At 41.3% G+C, this 15,454-nt stretch overlaps 1 protein-coding gene across 4 annotated transcripts in view; it reads left to right on the forward strand.

Annotated features, from left to right (window-relative positions):
- MTUS2 (microtubule associated scaffold protein 2) overlaps window positions 1-15,454 on the forward strand; it is a 429,611-nt gene that overhangs the window by 339,972 nt on the left and 74,185 nt on the right. The window contains exon 1 of one of the 4 annotated variants that reach the window (XM_015120816.3): window positions 8,098-8,662. The exons of the other annotated variants lie outside the window; for them this stretch is intronic. Coding sequence (XP_014976302.1) covers window positions 8,609-8,662 — 54 coding nt within the window. The 5' untranslated portion in view covers window positions 8,098-8,608. Of the gene's footprint in view, window positions 1-8,097; window positions 8,663-15,454 lie in introns of those variants that run through there. 4 annotated transcript variants of the gene reach the window in all.

Below are 15,454 nucleotides of genomic sequence, written 5' to 3' on the forward strand. Positions count from 1 at the left end.
TTACAAGCGTGAGCCACTGCACCCAGCCTCCATTCTTTCTTTATAGCAACAGTCACATTGTTTGTTGATTTTCAGCTTATGGTTCACTGCGATCATCCTTTCTGTCTAACATATGTCAAATAGACAGATGCACTTGGGGGCTCTGCCAGCTGCTTCCCATCCCTCTATCCGATTTTACCTATCAATTATCCAATATTGTCCAACGTATTTATCCAGCTAGTAAAGATAATTTTGAATTTCACTTCTCTTATGAGAGTAGTCAGCTCCTCTGAATATACAGAAACTTAAGGAGGCTGCCTCTCCTGCAATCATCCTAGTCACTGACTTAAAAGGGAAAAAAAGGGTACTGTCAAAGACTAACAGACAAGAAAAAAGAAAAAAAAGATTATCTTCCATCAGTAGCAACCTTCCTATTTGGGTATTATAGAAAAGTGAAATTTTTTTAGTTCTCTTTTGACAAGTATCTGAGAACATATCTCAGAACAAAAACACATATGCCATTTCTCTCTTCTTTTTTCTCTCTTAATTTTCTAAATCCTGGTTATTACATCAAAGGTGCTTCAGAGTATCTCTTGTCTGTGTGTGGATGATCATAACCACCCGTCATTCCCAGTTTAAAGATTTCTGTTTTCTTTTTTCCCTCTGCAGCCTATTCTCACCTCTTTAAAATCTAGATGGATTGTGTTTGGTAATACGCATATTTTCCTGGCCCTGGCAGTCCCCTTTGCTAAGATCCAGCCCTAGAGCTCCTGCTCATACTTTAGATGCATGGAAAAAGGAGGGGTCTGGATGGAGGAACCCAAATAAACAGATGGTTGCCTTGACAACCTGTAAGAGACTCTTTCATGATCATTTTTCGTGGTTTTCTCTTGAAATAGTGAGACTGCGATATAGTTTTTAACTCTTTGACCTCCTGCAAATGGTACCAAGGTTCACAAACTGCATAGAACACCAAAATGCCTCTGCCACAGAGCTACCATTGGCTTTGACTCCTTCAAGGTCCTATCCTGCATTGCCCTAGGAAATGTTTATGGAGACCTATCTTCGAGGCAGATTCCAGGTATCCTGGGTGTAAACATGAGTGTGGCATAGCAAGGAGGCTGTGACACTTTGTAGAAGACAAAGGTAAACAATCATTATGATATCGGGCAGGAAATCCTGGGGCAAGAGCATATGGAATGCATGAAATCCCAGAGAAAGAGGGAATTCACTCCAAATTGGAGGGTTGGGCAGAGCCCTGGAGGAGGTGAGGTGGTGCTAAGGAGTACTGGGGAGCAGACTTTAAGCCAAGGAAACTTGAGCCTGACTAGCATGACGGAGGACAGGGGAGGGAAAGGAATTCCAAGTTTAAGGAAGACAAAGAAATAGAACTAATAAAATTGAACATTTTAACATTGACCTGCATGTTTCTACTATGTCAGTTTTTAAGTTGTTTGTATATTTGTTTGTAAATGTACTTTTTATAAAGCATTGAAATAGAGGCTCTTGCTCTAAGATAGAAAAATGTGGGGCAATTCCATTTATATGTTTGAATTTCCTTTTACATTTTCCTATGCCTGGATTCCTTATCCAGGTTATCACACAAGCCTGAAGTTCTATAGGCCTTGTAGATGAAAGGCTTCCAAATTACAGTGCAGTTAGTAAAGCACAGTGGCTTAAGACATAAGCTTTAGAGTTAGACCTGAGTTCATGACCCCACATAATCACTTCCTGGCTTTGTGTACACCTGACAGGTTGTGCAACCTCAGAGCCTCATTTACTCATCTGTAAAATGGAGATGATAATAGTGCTTATCTCACAGTTTTGTAAGAGTTACGTGAGATACAGTGTGCAAGCCGTAAGCACAGGGCCGGGCATCTGTTGTCAGTCAGGTAATGCTTATCATTAGTTATTGCTCCAAAAAACAGTGTTCATAAAGTTTTCTCCAAGGAGACCCACCTATGGCTTTCCTATGACTTTTCTAAATGTTTGTTGCTACTTCAATGCAAGAAAATATGCCAGGAGTAAAAATCACCTCAAACATTTTTAAATATTGGGAGCCAAAATGTCCCAAATTTCATGAGCCTGTGAGATCATGGTTTTTTTTTTTTTTTTTTTTTTTTTTTTGAGACAGTGTCTCGCTCTGTTGCCGGGGCTGGAGTGCAGTGGCGTGATCTCAGCTCACTGCAATCTCCGCCTCCTGGGTTCAAGCGATTCTCCTGCCTCAGCCTCCCAGGTAACTGGGATTACAATTTTTAGTAGAGACAGGGTTTCAGCACATTGGCCAGGCTGGTCTCGAACTCCTGACCTCAGGTGATACCTGCCTTGGCCTCCCGAAGTGCTGGGATTACAGGCGTGAGTCACTGCGCCCGGCCCATGGTTTCTTTTTATGACAAATTACAACAGTCTAAACCTTCATTGTGTTTGCCTTTAAGTTTATTCTTTCTTCAGGTATCCAAGCATTTGGGTGAGTCCCTGGAGAATTTTTATTCAGAGGGGACCTCCCTATCTGGCCTGTAGCTGGCCGCCATATTATCAGGACCAGTTTATCTCCCTCAAAATGAATTTCTCTGAGCATTTTTCCTTTACCTGGAATTTAGGCCCCAGCCTCTGAAAGCTTCAAGAGAAGGAGTTGCTTCCTTCTCACCCCAGCCCAAGGCCCCATGCTGATTTCTTCAGTGACTTCTTCAAAGGACATTTTGTCTGTGGGAAGCCTCACTTCCTTCAAAGGAAATCTTGCTCCCTTCATGTGGCTCTAAAAAGACAAGAAACAGCACCCATTGCTTGTGGTACCTAATTGTCATTCCCAGACGGAACTAGGGCTCTTAGCAAGGATAGATGACTCCACAACTGGAGGAGGAAATACACAAGATGAGCCTAGGATATCTTGTGTCAGGAAGCAAGGAAGGTAGACAAGTGAGTTGTGCCAAAAGGACAGAGGGGCCAAAAAGAAGGGCTGCAGGCCAAAGGGGGGATACACTGAGCATCTAAAAACGGTAATTAGTGCAGTGGACTAAAACATATTGTATATGTCAAAATAAAAACATGAGTTTATAATTTATAATGATGTTTCTAAAAGGTGAGAGGAAACATCTCAACAACAGCCTCACTGGGTACCATTTCCACACCAAGTCTTTATTCAGGAAATTGGCACTTAAAAGGTAATGATTAGGCATTTATCCTGTCCTTCCTGTACAAACTGTATTGCAGGAAATTAAAATTGCCCTAGTTGTACAAACATATAGTTAGTTAGAATAAGTTCTAGTGTTCGATAGCACAGTAGGGTGACTATAATTAATAGTATTTTGTTGTTTTTTTTTTTTTGAGACGGAGTCTCGCTTTTGTCGCCCAGGCTAGAATGCAGTGACACAATCTCGACTCACTGCAACCTCTGGCTCCCGGGTTCAAGGGATTCTCCTGCCTCAGCCACCTGAATAGCTGGGATTGCAGGTGCCTGCCACATGCCCAGCTAATTTTTGTTTTTTGGTTTTTTGGTTTTTTTTTTTTTTTTTAGTAGAGATGGGGCTTCACCATGTTGGCTAGGCTGGTATCAAATTCCTGACCTCAAAGTGATCTGCCCACCTTGGCCCCCATAAGTGCTGGGATCATAGGTGTGAGCCACCATGTGCGGCTAACAATAATGTATTGTATATTTCAAAATAGCTACAAGATAAGATTTGGAATGTTCCTAACACAAGGAAATGATAAATGTTTGCAATGATGGATGTCCTAATTACCCCGATTTGATTATTACATATTGTATGCATGTGTGAAAATATAACATGTACCCCATAAATATGTATAAATATGTATCAATTAAAAAATGTATATCAAAGAAAGTCACCCCAGTTGAAGAAAAAAAAATTTTATATAAAAATTCCATCTAATAAATGCAAAAAGACAAAAATAACCAGAACATTGTATTGCAGTCCCCAGTGGTATAATTGATTCAGGTAATAATTATTAACAAATGAATCCATTATATAAAAGGCTGATGGGAAACTTTACAATGGAGATGAGGCTATCACATCCTGATCCACTGTAGCTCACTAAAATTGGAACACCCAGACGTGGTGTGCTTCCCGACGGAATGCAACATGAAGCGCACAGCATCACCTCTGAGATGTTATCCCCAAAACTGAACTTGAATCTAACCCAGATTTGAGAGCTAAATTTCGCTTAAAGGGATGCAGGAACAGGTGAAGTGACATTACAAAGACACAAAGAGGCACATCCAGCATGTAGGACATTCGACAGGGTGGCTGACCCAGTTTCTGAGCAAGTCAGTGGCATGGCAGTGAAAGGAGAGGAGGGGTGGGGATTGCTGTTCATAGGAGACCAAAGATACTTAAAAGCTGATGTAATACATGGACCTAGTTTGAATCCTGATTCAAACAAAGAAACCAGAAAAAAAATTTTTTTTTTTTTTTAGAAACCAGCAAAATTTTTTTTATGAGCTGGGTATTGGATACCAAGGAATTATTGTCACTTGTTTTAATGGCATTGTGGTTATGTAAGAAAATGTTCATAATTTTTAGCAATGCATACTAAAGCATGTAGGGTTTTGCTTAGAAATACTTTACCATAGAAATATTATAACAGACTGGGTGCAGCAGCGGCTCACACCTGTAATCCCAGCACTTTGGGAGGCCAAGGCAGGCAAATCACTTGAGGTCAGGAGTTTGAGCCCAGCCTGGCCAACATAGTGAAACCCCGTCTCTACTAAAGTACAAAAATTAGCTGGGCATGATGGCCTGCACCTGTAATCCCAGCTACTTGGGAGGCTGAAACAGTAGAATTGCTTGAACCTGGGAGGCGGAGTTTGCATTGAGCTGAGATGGCACCACTGCACTCCAGCCTGGGTGACAGAGTGAGACTCTGTCTCAATAAAAAAACAAACCAAAAAACAGAAAAAAAAAAAAAAAAAGGAAAGAAATACTTTAACAAAGAAAAAAGAAAGACAAGACACAAGTGAGAATAAGGTAACAGTCTTGGTAATTGCTGAAGTGGGGTGATGGGTATATGAAGAAAAAGTAAAAAAATAAAAACAAAAAACGATAGATGAAACAAGTGTGCTCACACCTTTGATGACTGTTGAACCTGGAAATAGGGATGTAAAGACCTTTGGTATTTAGCTCTATTTTTCAATATGTTTGAAATTTTTGTAACATGTAAACTAAACAAGGCACAATTCTAGAACATGAATACATTTCTCAAAATCTAGGTCGTGTGCACTGAGATCATAGTACATGTACGATTTCAACAATGTAGGAAGGACTGGACTACGGAAGTGCCGTGCCCTTCAGTGCCCTCTGTGCCCTAGAAGAGAAGCTGAAAACGGCCTCTGTGTAGCTCCTCCAGTCTCACACTAATCTCCTGGGAGCAACTGGTTAGCAAGAGCTCTCGTACATCTCCTAAGAATACGAAGTCATTTTCTAGTATGGTGCACTCTAACCTCTAATTTAGAATAAAACTGTTTCCTAAGAGGACCTATCTTCAGGAAGACAACTGAGCTGGAAGAAAGCATTCTTTAAATCAATGTAGGGTGCTTAGCTTTGCGGCCTTCCCACCCTGCCTGGCTCTGTCCACAATAGGGCTTTGCTCTGTCTTGATTTAATCCACACCTGCAGCTCAGGAGCTGTTGCCTCCAGGTAAATGCAAGCTACCACTTCTCTTTTAGAAAAACTGTGTGTGGTGGCTCATGCCTGTAATCCCAGCACTTTGGGAGGCCGAGGTGGACAGATCATGAGGTCAGGAGATCAAGACCATCCTGGCTAACACAGTGAAACCCTGTCTCTACTAGAACTACAAAAAATTAGCCGGGCGTGGTGGCGGGTGCCTGTAGTCCCAGCTACTCGGGAGGCTGAGGCAGGAGAATGGCGTGAACCTGGGAGGCGGAGCTGGCAGTGAGCCGAGATCGCGCCACTGCACTCCAGCCTGGGTGCAGAGTGAGACTCCATCTCAAAAAAAAAAAAAAAAAAAAAAAAAAAAAAAAACACTGTGATAAAATATAACAAAAAATTCCCCATCTTAACTATTTTTTAGTGTACAGTTTATCGTTAAGTACACATGATCCTCAGCTTACAACGGGGTTACGACAGTGCACTTTCAACTTAACGGTATTTTCAATTTACCAGGGATTTATCCTGCTATAGCTCCATCGTAAGTCAAGGAGTCTTCTGAATGTGTCACGTCATCGTAAAGTGGAAGTCATAAATGGAACCATCAAAGTGGGGAACAGTCTGTATATTTGCATTGTAGTGTGAATCCAGAACTCTTCATCTTCTAAGACTAAAACTCTGTATTCATTCAGCAATTCCCTACTTCTCCCTGCCCCCAGCCCCTGGCAACCACCATTCCACTTCCTGTCTCTGTGAACTCGACCACTCTAGGTATTTCATATAAGTGGAATCATATAGTATTTGTACTTTTGCGACTGGCTTATTTCACTTAACATGATATCCTCAAGTTTCATCCTAAGATGAATTTAGATTAGTTGGGCATGTTTTGTGGCACCTGTCAGATTAGGTAGGCGTGTTATGTGGCACCTGTCAGAATTTCCTTCCTTTTTAAGGCTGACTAACGTTCCGCTGCATGCACACACCACATTATGTTCAGCCATTCATCTGTTGGTAGACATTCCGGTTGCTTCCACCTTTTGGCTATTGTGAATAATGCTGCTGTGAGCGTCGGGGTATACTAAGCCACCACTTTTTGCAACATAAAGTTTTTCTCACCGATTTCAAAGGCCCTAGGAACAGCTTTCAGCACAGGTTCGAGCTTAAGGTACTGTGAGCTGCTTTCCCTCTGAGAGGTCTGCGCAAGCTCATTGCCAAGGAGCATTAGCCTGAGTGAGCGGGAGGCAGCTCTGGACCTCACATCACAGAGCCCAGATGGGGGTCCCTGCCTTTTCCCTGGCACACTGTTTTAAAACGGTAAAAATAAAACATGCTCACGAGAGGGTAAAAAGTGGACAGTCACTCCCTCCTGGTTCCCATTCCTCAAGGGTTGGCTGCTGTTACATGAATGGGTGACTGTTTCCAAAGCTTTACTCCAAACATATGCACATGTGTATGTTTGCTTTGTTTTTTATAAAAGTTTGCTTTCTCAGTCAACAATGTATATCATCTCTCCATATAATAGAAAGGCATTGAAAATCTAAAATATTCCCCATTTTTGTGCTGTTACCAGCGATGCTGAATTGAAGATCCTTATGCATACATGCTTATATATGTATGTATTATTATAGCATAGACGTGCAAATGTTGGGTCAAGGCATGTGTACATTTAATATTTTGATAGGTACAGCCAAATCGCCTTCCTGAAGGATTATGCTAATTTACCTGCTAGCTTGAAAGAAAGGTTTCCATTTATTCTTTCAAGTCTAAGGCAAACATTCCAGTCTGTTCCTATTTGATCACTAAGTACTTGCCTTTCTCCGAGCCTATACTACTTAATTAAAATCTGCTTGGAAAATCTCAGTTAAGTTAGTAAAATCATCTAGTTTTAACAACTATTGTCTGTTTACAGCCTTAGGCAGTTTAGTGGGCAAAAACGTAATTGTATATTTCTAAACATGAGAAATTTCAAGATTTCTCCTCTGAGGGGTATCAGGGCATATAAAATCAATCATGTAAATATTTGCTTCTTTGACTTTCAGGATTACATAAATATATTTTTAAATACCAAGTCTTTTTTGAGAAAAAAAAAAAAAACAAACTTTTGCTCCCTGATGCTTTCCCTTTCTGATTGTTAACTGTGTGAAAAACTAGAAAGATCAAGTCCTTTAAGGCTTTTATGCCAGTTTGCCTAGGAGAAATACCTGCCCCAAACCCCAATTTTAATTACTCAAGCCAGATGAATGGTGTGTGTATGTCAGCCTAGGCAAGCGACTTCACAGTTATATTTTAAATATGAAGATTTCATCAAATAAGGCAAAAAATTTGTTCATGGCATGCAAATTAGAAAATGAGAAATTGGTGGTTCCCATTAGCAACAAATGTTCTGAGAAGAGTTTCATGGGAGGAGAGGCCATATACATCACGTTTATAAATATTTTTACTTCCCAGAAAACTAGGAGCTAGGATTGCAGCAGAGCCAAGCGCTGGCAGCCCTTTCAGGCGTCCCCAGGCAGTGCTCTGAAGCCCAGGCTCGCCTTTTGTGCTTCCTGCGTCCTCTCCAGGCGTGTCTGCGCGGTGCGGAGGCGCATCCCCGCCAGGGGAGGGCTGGGAGCGGCCACGCACCCGGCGGAGACCAGGCTGTCCTTTTAGGGAGCCGGCATTGGTAAATGCCCTGTGGTTATGCGACTATTGATTTGCCTCACCCTGAGGATTCCAGTGGCAAAGTGACCCTCCCTCCTGCCTGTCCCCTCCCTTCCTGGCTCCCGCCTGCCCTCCCTCCCGCAGCAGCAAGATCTGATCGCTGCCGCCCTGCTCTCCTCCTCCTCCTCTCATTCCTGTGCCTCCTGGATTCCTGAAGTTTAGGAGAAATAAGGTAGCCGAGGGGACCACATGGAAGTTGTGACAGCTCCCAGCGGCGCGCCCCTTTCGTGTGTGCCAGTACCTCGGCTTAGGAGTTGCCCGCTGACACGTTGAATGAAGGAGGTCCCCTTGCCTGCCAGCCTGCCGGGATGGGCCATTGCTGCTGCAAGCCTTATAACTGCCTTCAGTGCCTGGACAAGACGGTACTTTGCCTTCCCTCTCTCTTCTTCCCCCTCCTCCTTTGCAAGGGCAGAGAGAAAGCCGTGAGCCAGCCACCTCTGTGCCTGTCCCCCTAGCATGCGTGTGCGCTTTGTTGGTGAACAGGAGGCTCTCTTTACTCGTTCCAATATGCTGAATTGTGAGTGGTGTTCACAGAAACATTTGGTCTCACATACTCTGCAGTGCCTTACATAATTCTGTATTCCTGCAGTCTCAAATGTAACTGTTGCATTTTCCTGAAATAGTAGGATTCTGCTCCAACATCTTGAAATCAAAACTGCCAAGAGATCTTCGGAATATTCTTAATGCATTTTAATGTACCTGTGAAACCTAAGACGTTCCGCTGGGGAATTCAGATTAGTTAGGCGTGTTTCTCTTCGCCAAGTGCTAACTTTGAAAGTTTACCACTCTTTTTTCAAAACAGCACTCATTCTTGTAATTTATATTCTTCACATCAGAGAAGAAAGCGCACAGTATAGTTGTTCTCTCTGTACTTCTTTGCATCACAGAGAGATGAATAAACATAGAGGTGAAAACTTAAAAAGCCAGAGAGGCTGAGGGTGTGTTCAAGTCTTCACTGGAGAAAAATTCACAGCCAGGGAACTGAAAATAGAGTATGCATGAGAATTATATAGCAATTCCAACACAAAGCCTTTCTTTGCTTTTGACATTTGCCTACTCTTGTGAGCTAGCAGAGGGATTAGGATATGCTTTTAATTTCATTACTAGAAATCTGTTCGCAAGAACTCTCGTCTCTGTGAGATATTTTATTGTCATGCATATTTAGGTTTCTCCAAGATGCATGAAATGAGACTTCACAATTGAATTGTTGAAATTGCCTTCTCCCTACCCATGTGGGCATCAGCTATCTAGATCGCTTGAGATGTAGTATGTGACCAGGAGAAGGAAAATATGTGGCTTAATATACACGCTCATCAAAAAGCGGTCACTTGGAAGCATCTTAGTTACCAGTCTGCTTATGAACTTTGACCTAAAGTAGGGTTACTTACCACCTAGGAAAATTAAACTGATACCTTAAAAGTCACTTACTAGTTTTGCTCCAATAGAAATAACCACCTCAGTGGATTTGGCTTTGCTACCGTGAGTATGAGCTAAAATATTTATATACACGTTTATGTGCTTTTAACAAAAAGAACTATAAAGCATTTGCGCTCAATTGTCTGCACATCTAACATTGAAGTGACTAAGCCTTTTGCGAAGTGGTCACAAAAGAGTATTGAAGCCTTACAACAGTAGTTATAATAAAAGGGAAAGATTTGCTACATGTAAAACAATATTATAAATTTCATATTTCTAAATCCTAATACAAAAGTTTTAGAAATAGAGGCTGTAATATGGAGGCCTTTTGGTTTGAGAAAATATGTTTCAAAGGGAATCTTGTTTACCTATTTTGTTTAAATCAAGTTCTTGGAAATGATTATCCCTATGTCATTCTTGAATTCAGAGATTTTGGAAGATAATTTAATGTTATTTCATCTCTCTAGCAGTATGATGTTTGAGTAATTTTCCAGTGTTTTAGTTTTGAAACTTCCAGTTCAATACAAATTATTTTTTACTGGTAAAAACTTTAAAACTTACACTGCCTTTACCAGCTTTTTCATTATGTTCACACCTACATTTCTTGTCTTTTCTTTGCTATATTTCAGAATAGTATTCCCATTTGAAGTTTTATATGTATATTTTCATAGGTGCTCTTTAAATGAATTGAGGACTTTCTTTTTAAATTAAAAAACACATTGTTTTATGTAGTTGCCTATTTTGCAGAATAATTTCACAGGCAGTAGGCCAAAATCATTTATTTAATTGATAGTTACCTATTGGGCCAGGTATTGTGTACCAGGAGCATGATAGGATTCCATTCCAACTTCAAACTCTAGGAATCAGAATTCCCAAATCCCACAACAAAGTTCTTCAATCTGTTAATCAACTCTAACAACCCCAATGAGGTTGATACAATTTAAAAGAGGCCTGGTAAAATTGTTGACAGAGTTGTTTCTGATTACCTTAACCTAGCTTCATAAACCTTAAAACAATAACCATTTCCTCAGAACTTCATATAGATCAAAATAGCAAACTTCATTTTGAGAAATCAAAACAATTTAACAGTTTGATCATAGTGCAGCTAAAGCTGTTCTGAAAAACATGGCGAGACAATTAAAGATACTTTCAAAGTGATCAGTTTCAGAGATCTGACTAAAAACTGAATATCAACTAAAAACTGTGAATATGAGGATGCTTATTTAGCATGAATTTATTAGGGGAAACTGGAATCTTGCCTAGAGTGTATAATGAAAAAACTGTTAAATGAACAAATCGTTTAAAAACTGTTTGTGCTTATGTATTGCCAACTTATAAAGACCTATCCATTGGAAATATTTATTACTGGTTTACTCTGTGCCTAGTTACTATTAGGACCATCAAATAATTCTTAAAAGGCATCGCCGGCCCTTATGTAGCTTACCGATAAGTGGTTTCATTCTATTTCTGCCTTTTGCAGAGAACTTACAAGTGGGTAGGCAACAATAACACACACAGAACAATTAAACATTAGCACAAGACTGGAGTATAATTAAGTGAAAATTATGTGGTACTGACCATACCTGTTTCTGGAATTTAGTGAAAGGAGAAGTCAGTCTAGACCCATAGGCAAGGTTTCTTGGAAAAAGTGGAACATGAATTACACTTTGAAGAATGGGGTAGAATTTTATTAAACTAAAGAGAAAGAATGTATTCCAAGCGAGGAGCACGTAAGGAAAGGTCTTTTAGCCTCATTTTATGAAACCTGAGAGGGGCAATCTCATGGTGAACACAGTGGGAGCTACGGTGCATAGGGAGTGTGGGGAAATTTCCAGCCTGAAATCCAGACCCAGGTTTTTTGTTGGTTGATTTGGTTTTTGTTTTATTTGAGACAGGGTCTCCCTCTGTCACCCAGTCTGGAGTGCAGTGGTGTGATCATGGTTCACTATAAACTTGAACTCCAGACTCAAACAATCTTCGCACCTCAGCTTCCCAAGTAGCTGGGACCACAGGCGTGCACCACCACGCTCAGCTATTTTTTTTTTTTTTTTTTTTTTTTTTGGCAGAGCTGGGGTCTTGCTATATTGCGCAAGCTTGTCTCAAACTTTTGGGCTCAAGCAGTCCACCCACCTTGGCCACCCAAAATGGTGGGATAATAGGTGTGAGCCACCATGCCTGGCCAAAGACTCAGGTTTTTAAACTTGAGCTAAATAAAAAGTAGGGATCTATCTTGGGCTTTTGAGCAGAGATGCAGTCTGTGGAAAGACTTGTATACAGGTATTTGAAAGGAATGGTATGACCCAAATGGATTCCAAAGGGCCCATTCACCTACGGACTCAACCTGGTCCAGGATGAAGCCAGGAGCTCTATGTGCACAGAAACTCCTTATCCATAGCCTTCCTGAATTGATGGTTGTTAGAATTGTTGAGTTATTAAGAGGAATAAACTAGACGTATAAACTAGAATACAAGCGTCCTTTTTAACCATATGAAATATAACTGGCAAGCAAACGATAACAAGCCTGATAAACATATTATTTCCTTTTAGAGTCAAAAGTCTAGCTCATAAGAAACCTTGATGAGAATGGAATCTGAGCCAGCGAGTTGTTCTATAAGAATCCAGTGGCCTCAGAGCCTACTAGGTTCATCTCCCATATCCCTGCTCCCCTGAAATGTTCCTGGCCCTGGAGACTCCCTTTCCTAAGCCCCCTTCACTGTCCAACTCCTCTTGTAATGGACCTGTTATTCCTCACATCGTGTTACAGATTCAGTCCAACAGCAAGACTTGCTGGTTTAGGTATGGTCCTGTCCCTTTAGGGGTTCATTTGCATATCTCTACCCTAGCCTTTTATGTGTTGATTCTAATCTCAGAGACTCGTCTTACTTACCTTGTCTCTAAATTCTTGGCAGGGGCGGGAGTGGGGAGAGGCACCTCACTGTTCCTCCCAGGTATGCGCAGGTGCTCTGACAGTAATACATTTGGGAGGGTTATTAGAGAAAGATAGAATCCAGAAAGGTCAAGAAACTTCTTAAGTGATACACAAATGGGTTAAAACGCAGGCAACTGGCTAATTCTCCTTTCTGCTGCACTTACTCTGGGACCAGAATTTCCCAGCATGACTTCTTTGGATCAGCATTTCTTCTCCTTGGCCCCATTAATCTCTGTCCTTTCCCATTGTTCATTAGTAATCCAGGTATGGTGTGATATTCCCTTATTAACTACAGCCTCTTGGGAAAGCTAGATGTCTTTTTACCCAGTGGCTCTTCCCCACATGCACAAAGGCAAAGGCTGAAATTATGCATTTGTAGTCATTTTGATTTTTTCTAATATATGATATGACTCTGCTCGTTTTTCATAAGAGTAGGCACTGAAATGTATTGGAGTATTAAATGGGAAGGATACTTTGTTTCTGACAAGCCTATATGAAATTTCATTTCACAGCAGAAAAGCAGATCATTATACAAAAACACAGAGGCCCTAGTGTTAGTTATATGTGAAAGAAATAATACTTATTGATTAACTCAAGGCATAGTGTCAGTGCTGCCTTAAAGCTATAAGAACTGAAATGAAAAACAAAAGGTCAGTCCACCTCCCATGGGATTTTTCCACAGAGCTATTATATGTTATGGATCTGGCCAATCTTCGTAATATTAGTATTGAAAGTGAGTGCAATAGCCACAAAAGGTGGTATGAAAACAAGTCAGATACTTGTGTTTTGTTGCTGTAACCTTGCAGCTGGTTCATTTTGAAATACAAAAGAGAGTGTTTTCCTTTGAAGATGAAGTTCTACCCTGTTGATTTTAAACCCTGATTTAAACTCATGGAGCCCTGGGTAAAAAGCAATAATGTTTCTGAGAAGCGTGAAAAAAGCTTTAACCTTTTTGCAATTTAGTGTGCATGCATGTCATATTTGAATTTTTTTAATTCACAATTTTAACAGATCTGGATGTTTCCTCAAATACCAGAATTCTATAGATCTCTTATTTAATTTCCTGTTGTAGTTCGATTGTTTAGCTTGGGAAAAAAAATGGCCCAGCTCACAGGGTTGGATTTTCCTGATCCACACGGATTTCAGAGCAGGCTAAAAATATAGGAAAGATTAGCTGGGAGTCTTTGGGCTTACATATATATTTTTAAATTAACATATATATGTATTTTCTTTTAAAAAAAAAAATCAAGGGCCGGGCGCGGTGGCTCAAGCCTGTAATCCCAGCACTTTGGGAGGCCGAGACGGGCGGATCACGAGGTCAGGAGATCGAGACCAGCCTGGCTAACACGGTGAAACCCCGTCTCTACTAAAAAATACAAAAAAAACTAGCCGGGTGAGGTGGCGGGCGCCTGTAGTCCCAGCTACTCGGGAGGCTGAGGCAGGAGAATGGCGTGAACCTGGGAGGCGGAGGTTGTAGTGAGCCGAGATCGCACCACTGCACTCCAGCCTGGGCGACAAAGTGAGACTCTGTCTCAAAAAAAAAAAAAAAAAATCAGGTGGGGAACAAGGAGCTGATGAAAATCTGCAGTGAGTTTTATGAAATTGTCCTCAGTACGCCTGTAGCCAACCAAGAGTTCCTGCCAGGAATTTCATAGACCAGAGGCAGAACGTTGGAGGGAAAAGGGGCCTGTCTGATGGGCTGACCGAAGTTCCCAAAAAGTCCCAGATGCTGTTTTGCCTGGGGTGCTCTCGGCATATCCTGCTGCTCTCAGTTTAAATCTCCAAGACAGCCTTGCCCTGCTGGGTTAGACCACAGTGTTCTGTAATTGTTCATCCATTTACTGACTCTCTGAAAGTCAAGCTTCCTGAGAGCAGAAATGTCTGCCAGGCACATAGTAGGCACTCAGTGAGTATGTGTTATTTGGTGTACATTTCCTATTTCTGGATGAATTGGGGTGAAAGCACCTCAGATTTACCCAGCATTCAGTTTTAGTAGTAAATAGCTGTTCTGTTGGTTTCTAATTTGAGGAGTGGCACAGGTGGCTGATACGCAAGCATAGAATCACACAGATGATGCTAACAAGGACAGGCGTTTTCACTTCCCATTACCACCAGCTTCACGGGGTAGCACCAACCATCGGAAGAGATAATGCCCATTGAGCACACATGTTAAAATAACAGAGTATGGCAGGCTTGCCTGGGCTTTGGCCACACATCTGATTGCTTGAGGTTAATGGGATGATGAGTGGGTTGTCTGCTCTGCAAGGCTGCTCTAGCAAGGAAAAGTGAAAGGCAGTATCCCCGCGAGTTTGTGAAAAGTCTTAGATGGGGAGCCATGTCTAAAAAGAAGTGGAGGCTTCACTATAGCAGACTTGCAGGGGTATGTTTAGGGCAAGACGTACAGGGAGTGAGCTGGATGTTTCATGGGAGTAGCTTGTCTTGCATTTCATCTATGAATAAAGAGATAGATCACGCCAGAATGAATGGAGAACTCAGCGTGCAAAGGAGAGCGGTGCATGACCAAATAAAAGAGGTAGCTAAGAAGACACAGCTGCTGGTTTGGGGCTTAGATAAATGTTCTTAAAGTGTCAACTTCCAGTTAAGCCTGTCATAGAATAAACAGAAATTTTAGAGGGATGGCCTTGTTAGGCTTTGCAATTTCTGGACTATATCACCAGGACAGTTTGGATGATTAACGCTGAGTTCTATTTTTAGCCCTCTTGAGTGAAAACAGGAGCTCATGTACTTGGCACTCATTGGGAATTTTCCACTCATCCCCTGTTTAGAGAGGCACTGATCTAACCCTGGG

This window comes from Macaca mulatta, chromosome 17 (assembly GCF_049350105.2).
Source record: "Macaca mulatta isolate MMU2019108-1 chromosome 17, T2T-MMU8v2.0, whole genome shotgun sequence".
NCBI lineage: Eukaryota > Metazoa > Chordata > Mammalia > Primates > Cercopithecidae > Macaca > Macaca mulatta.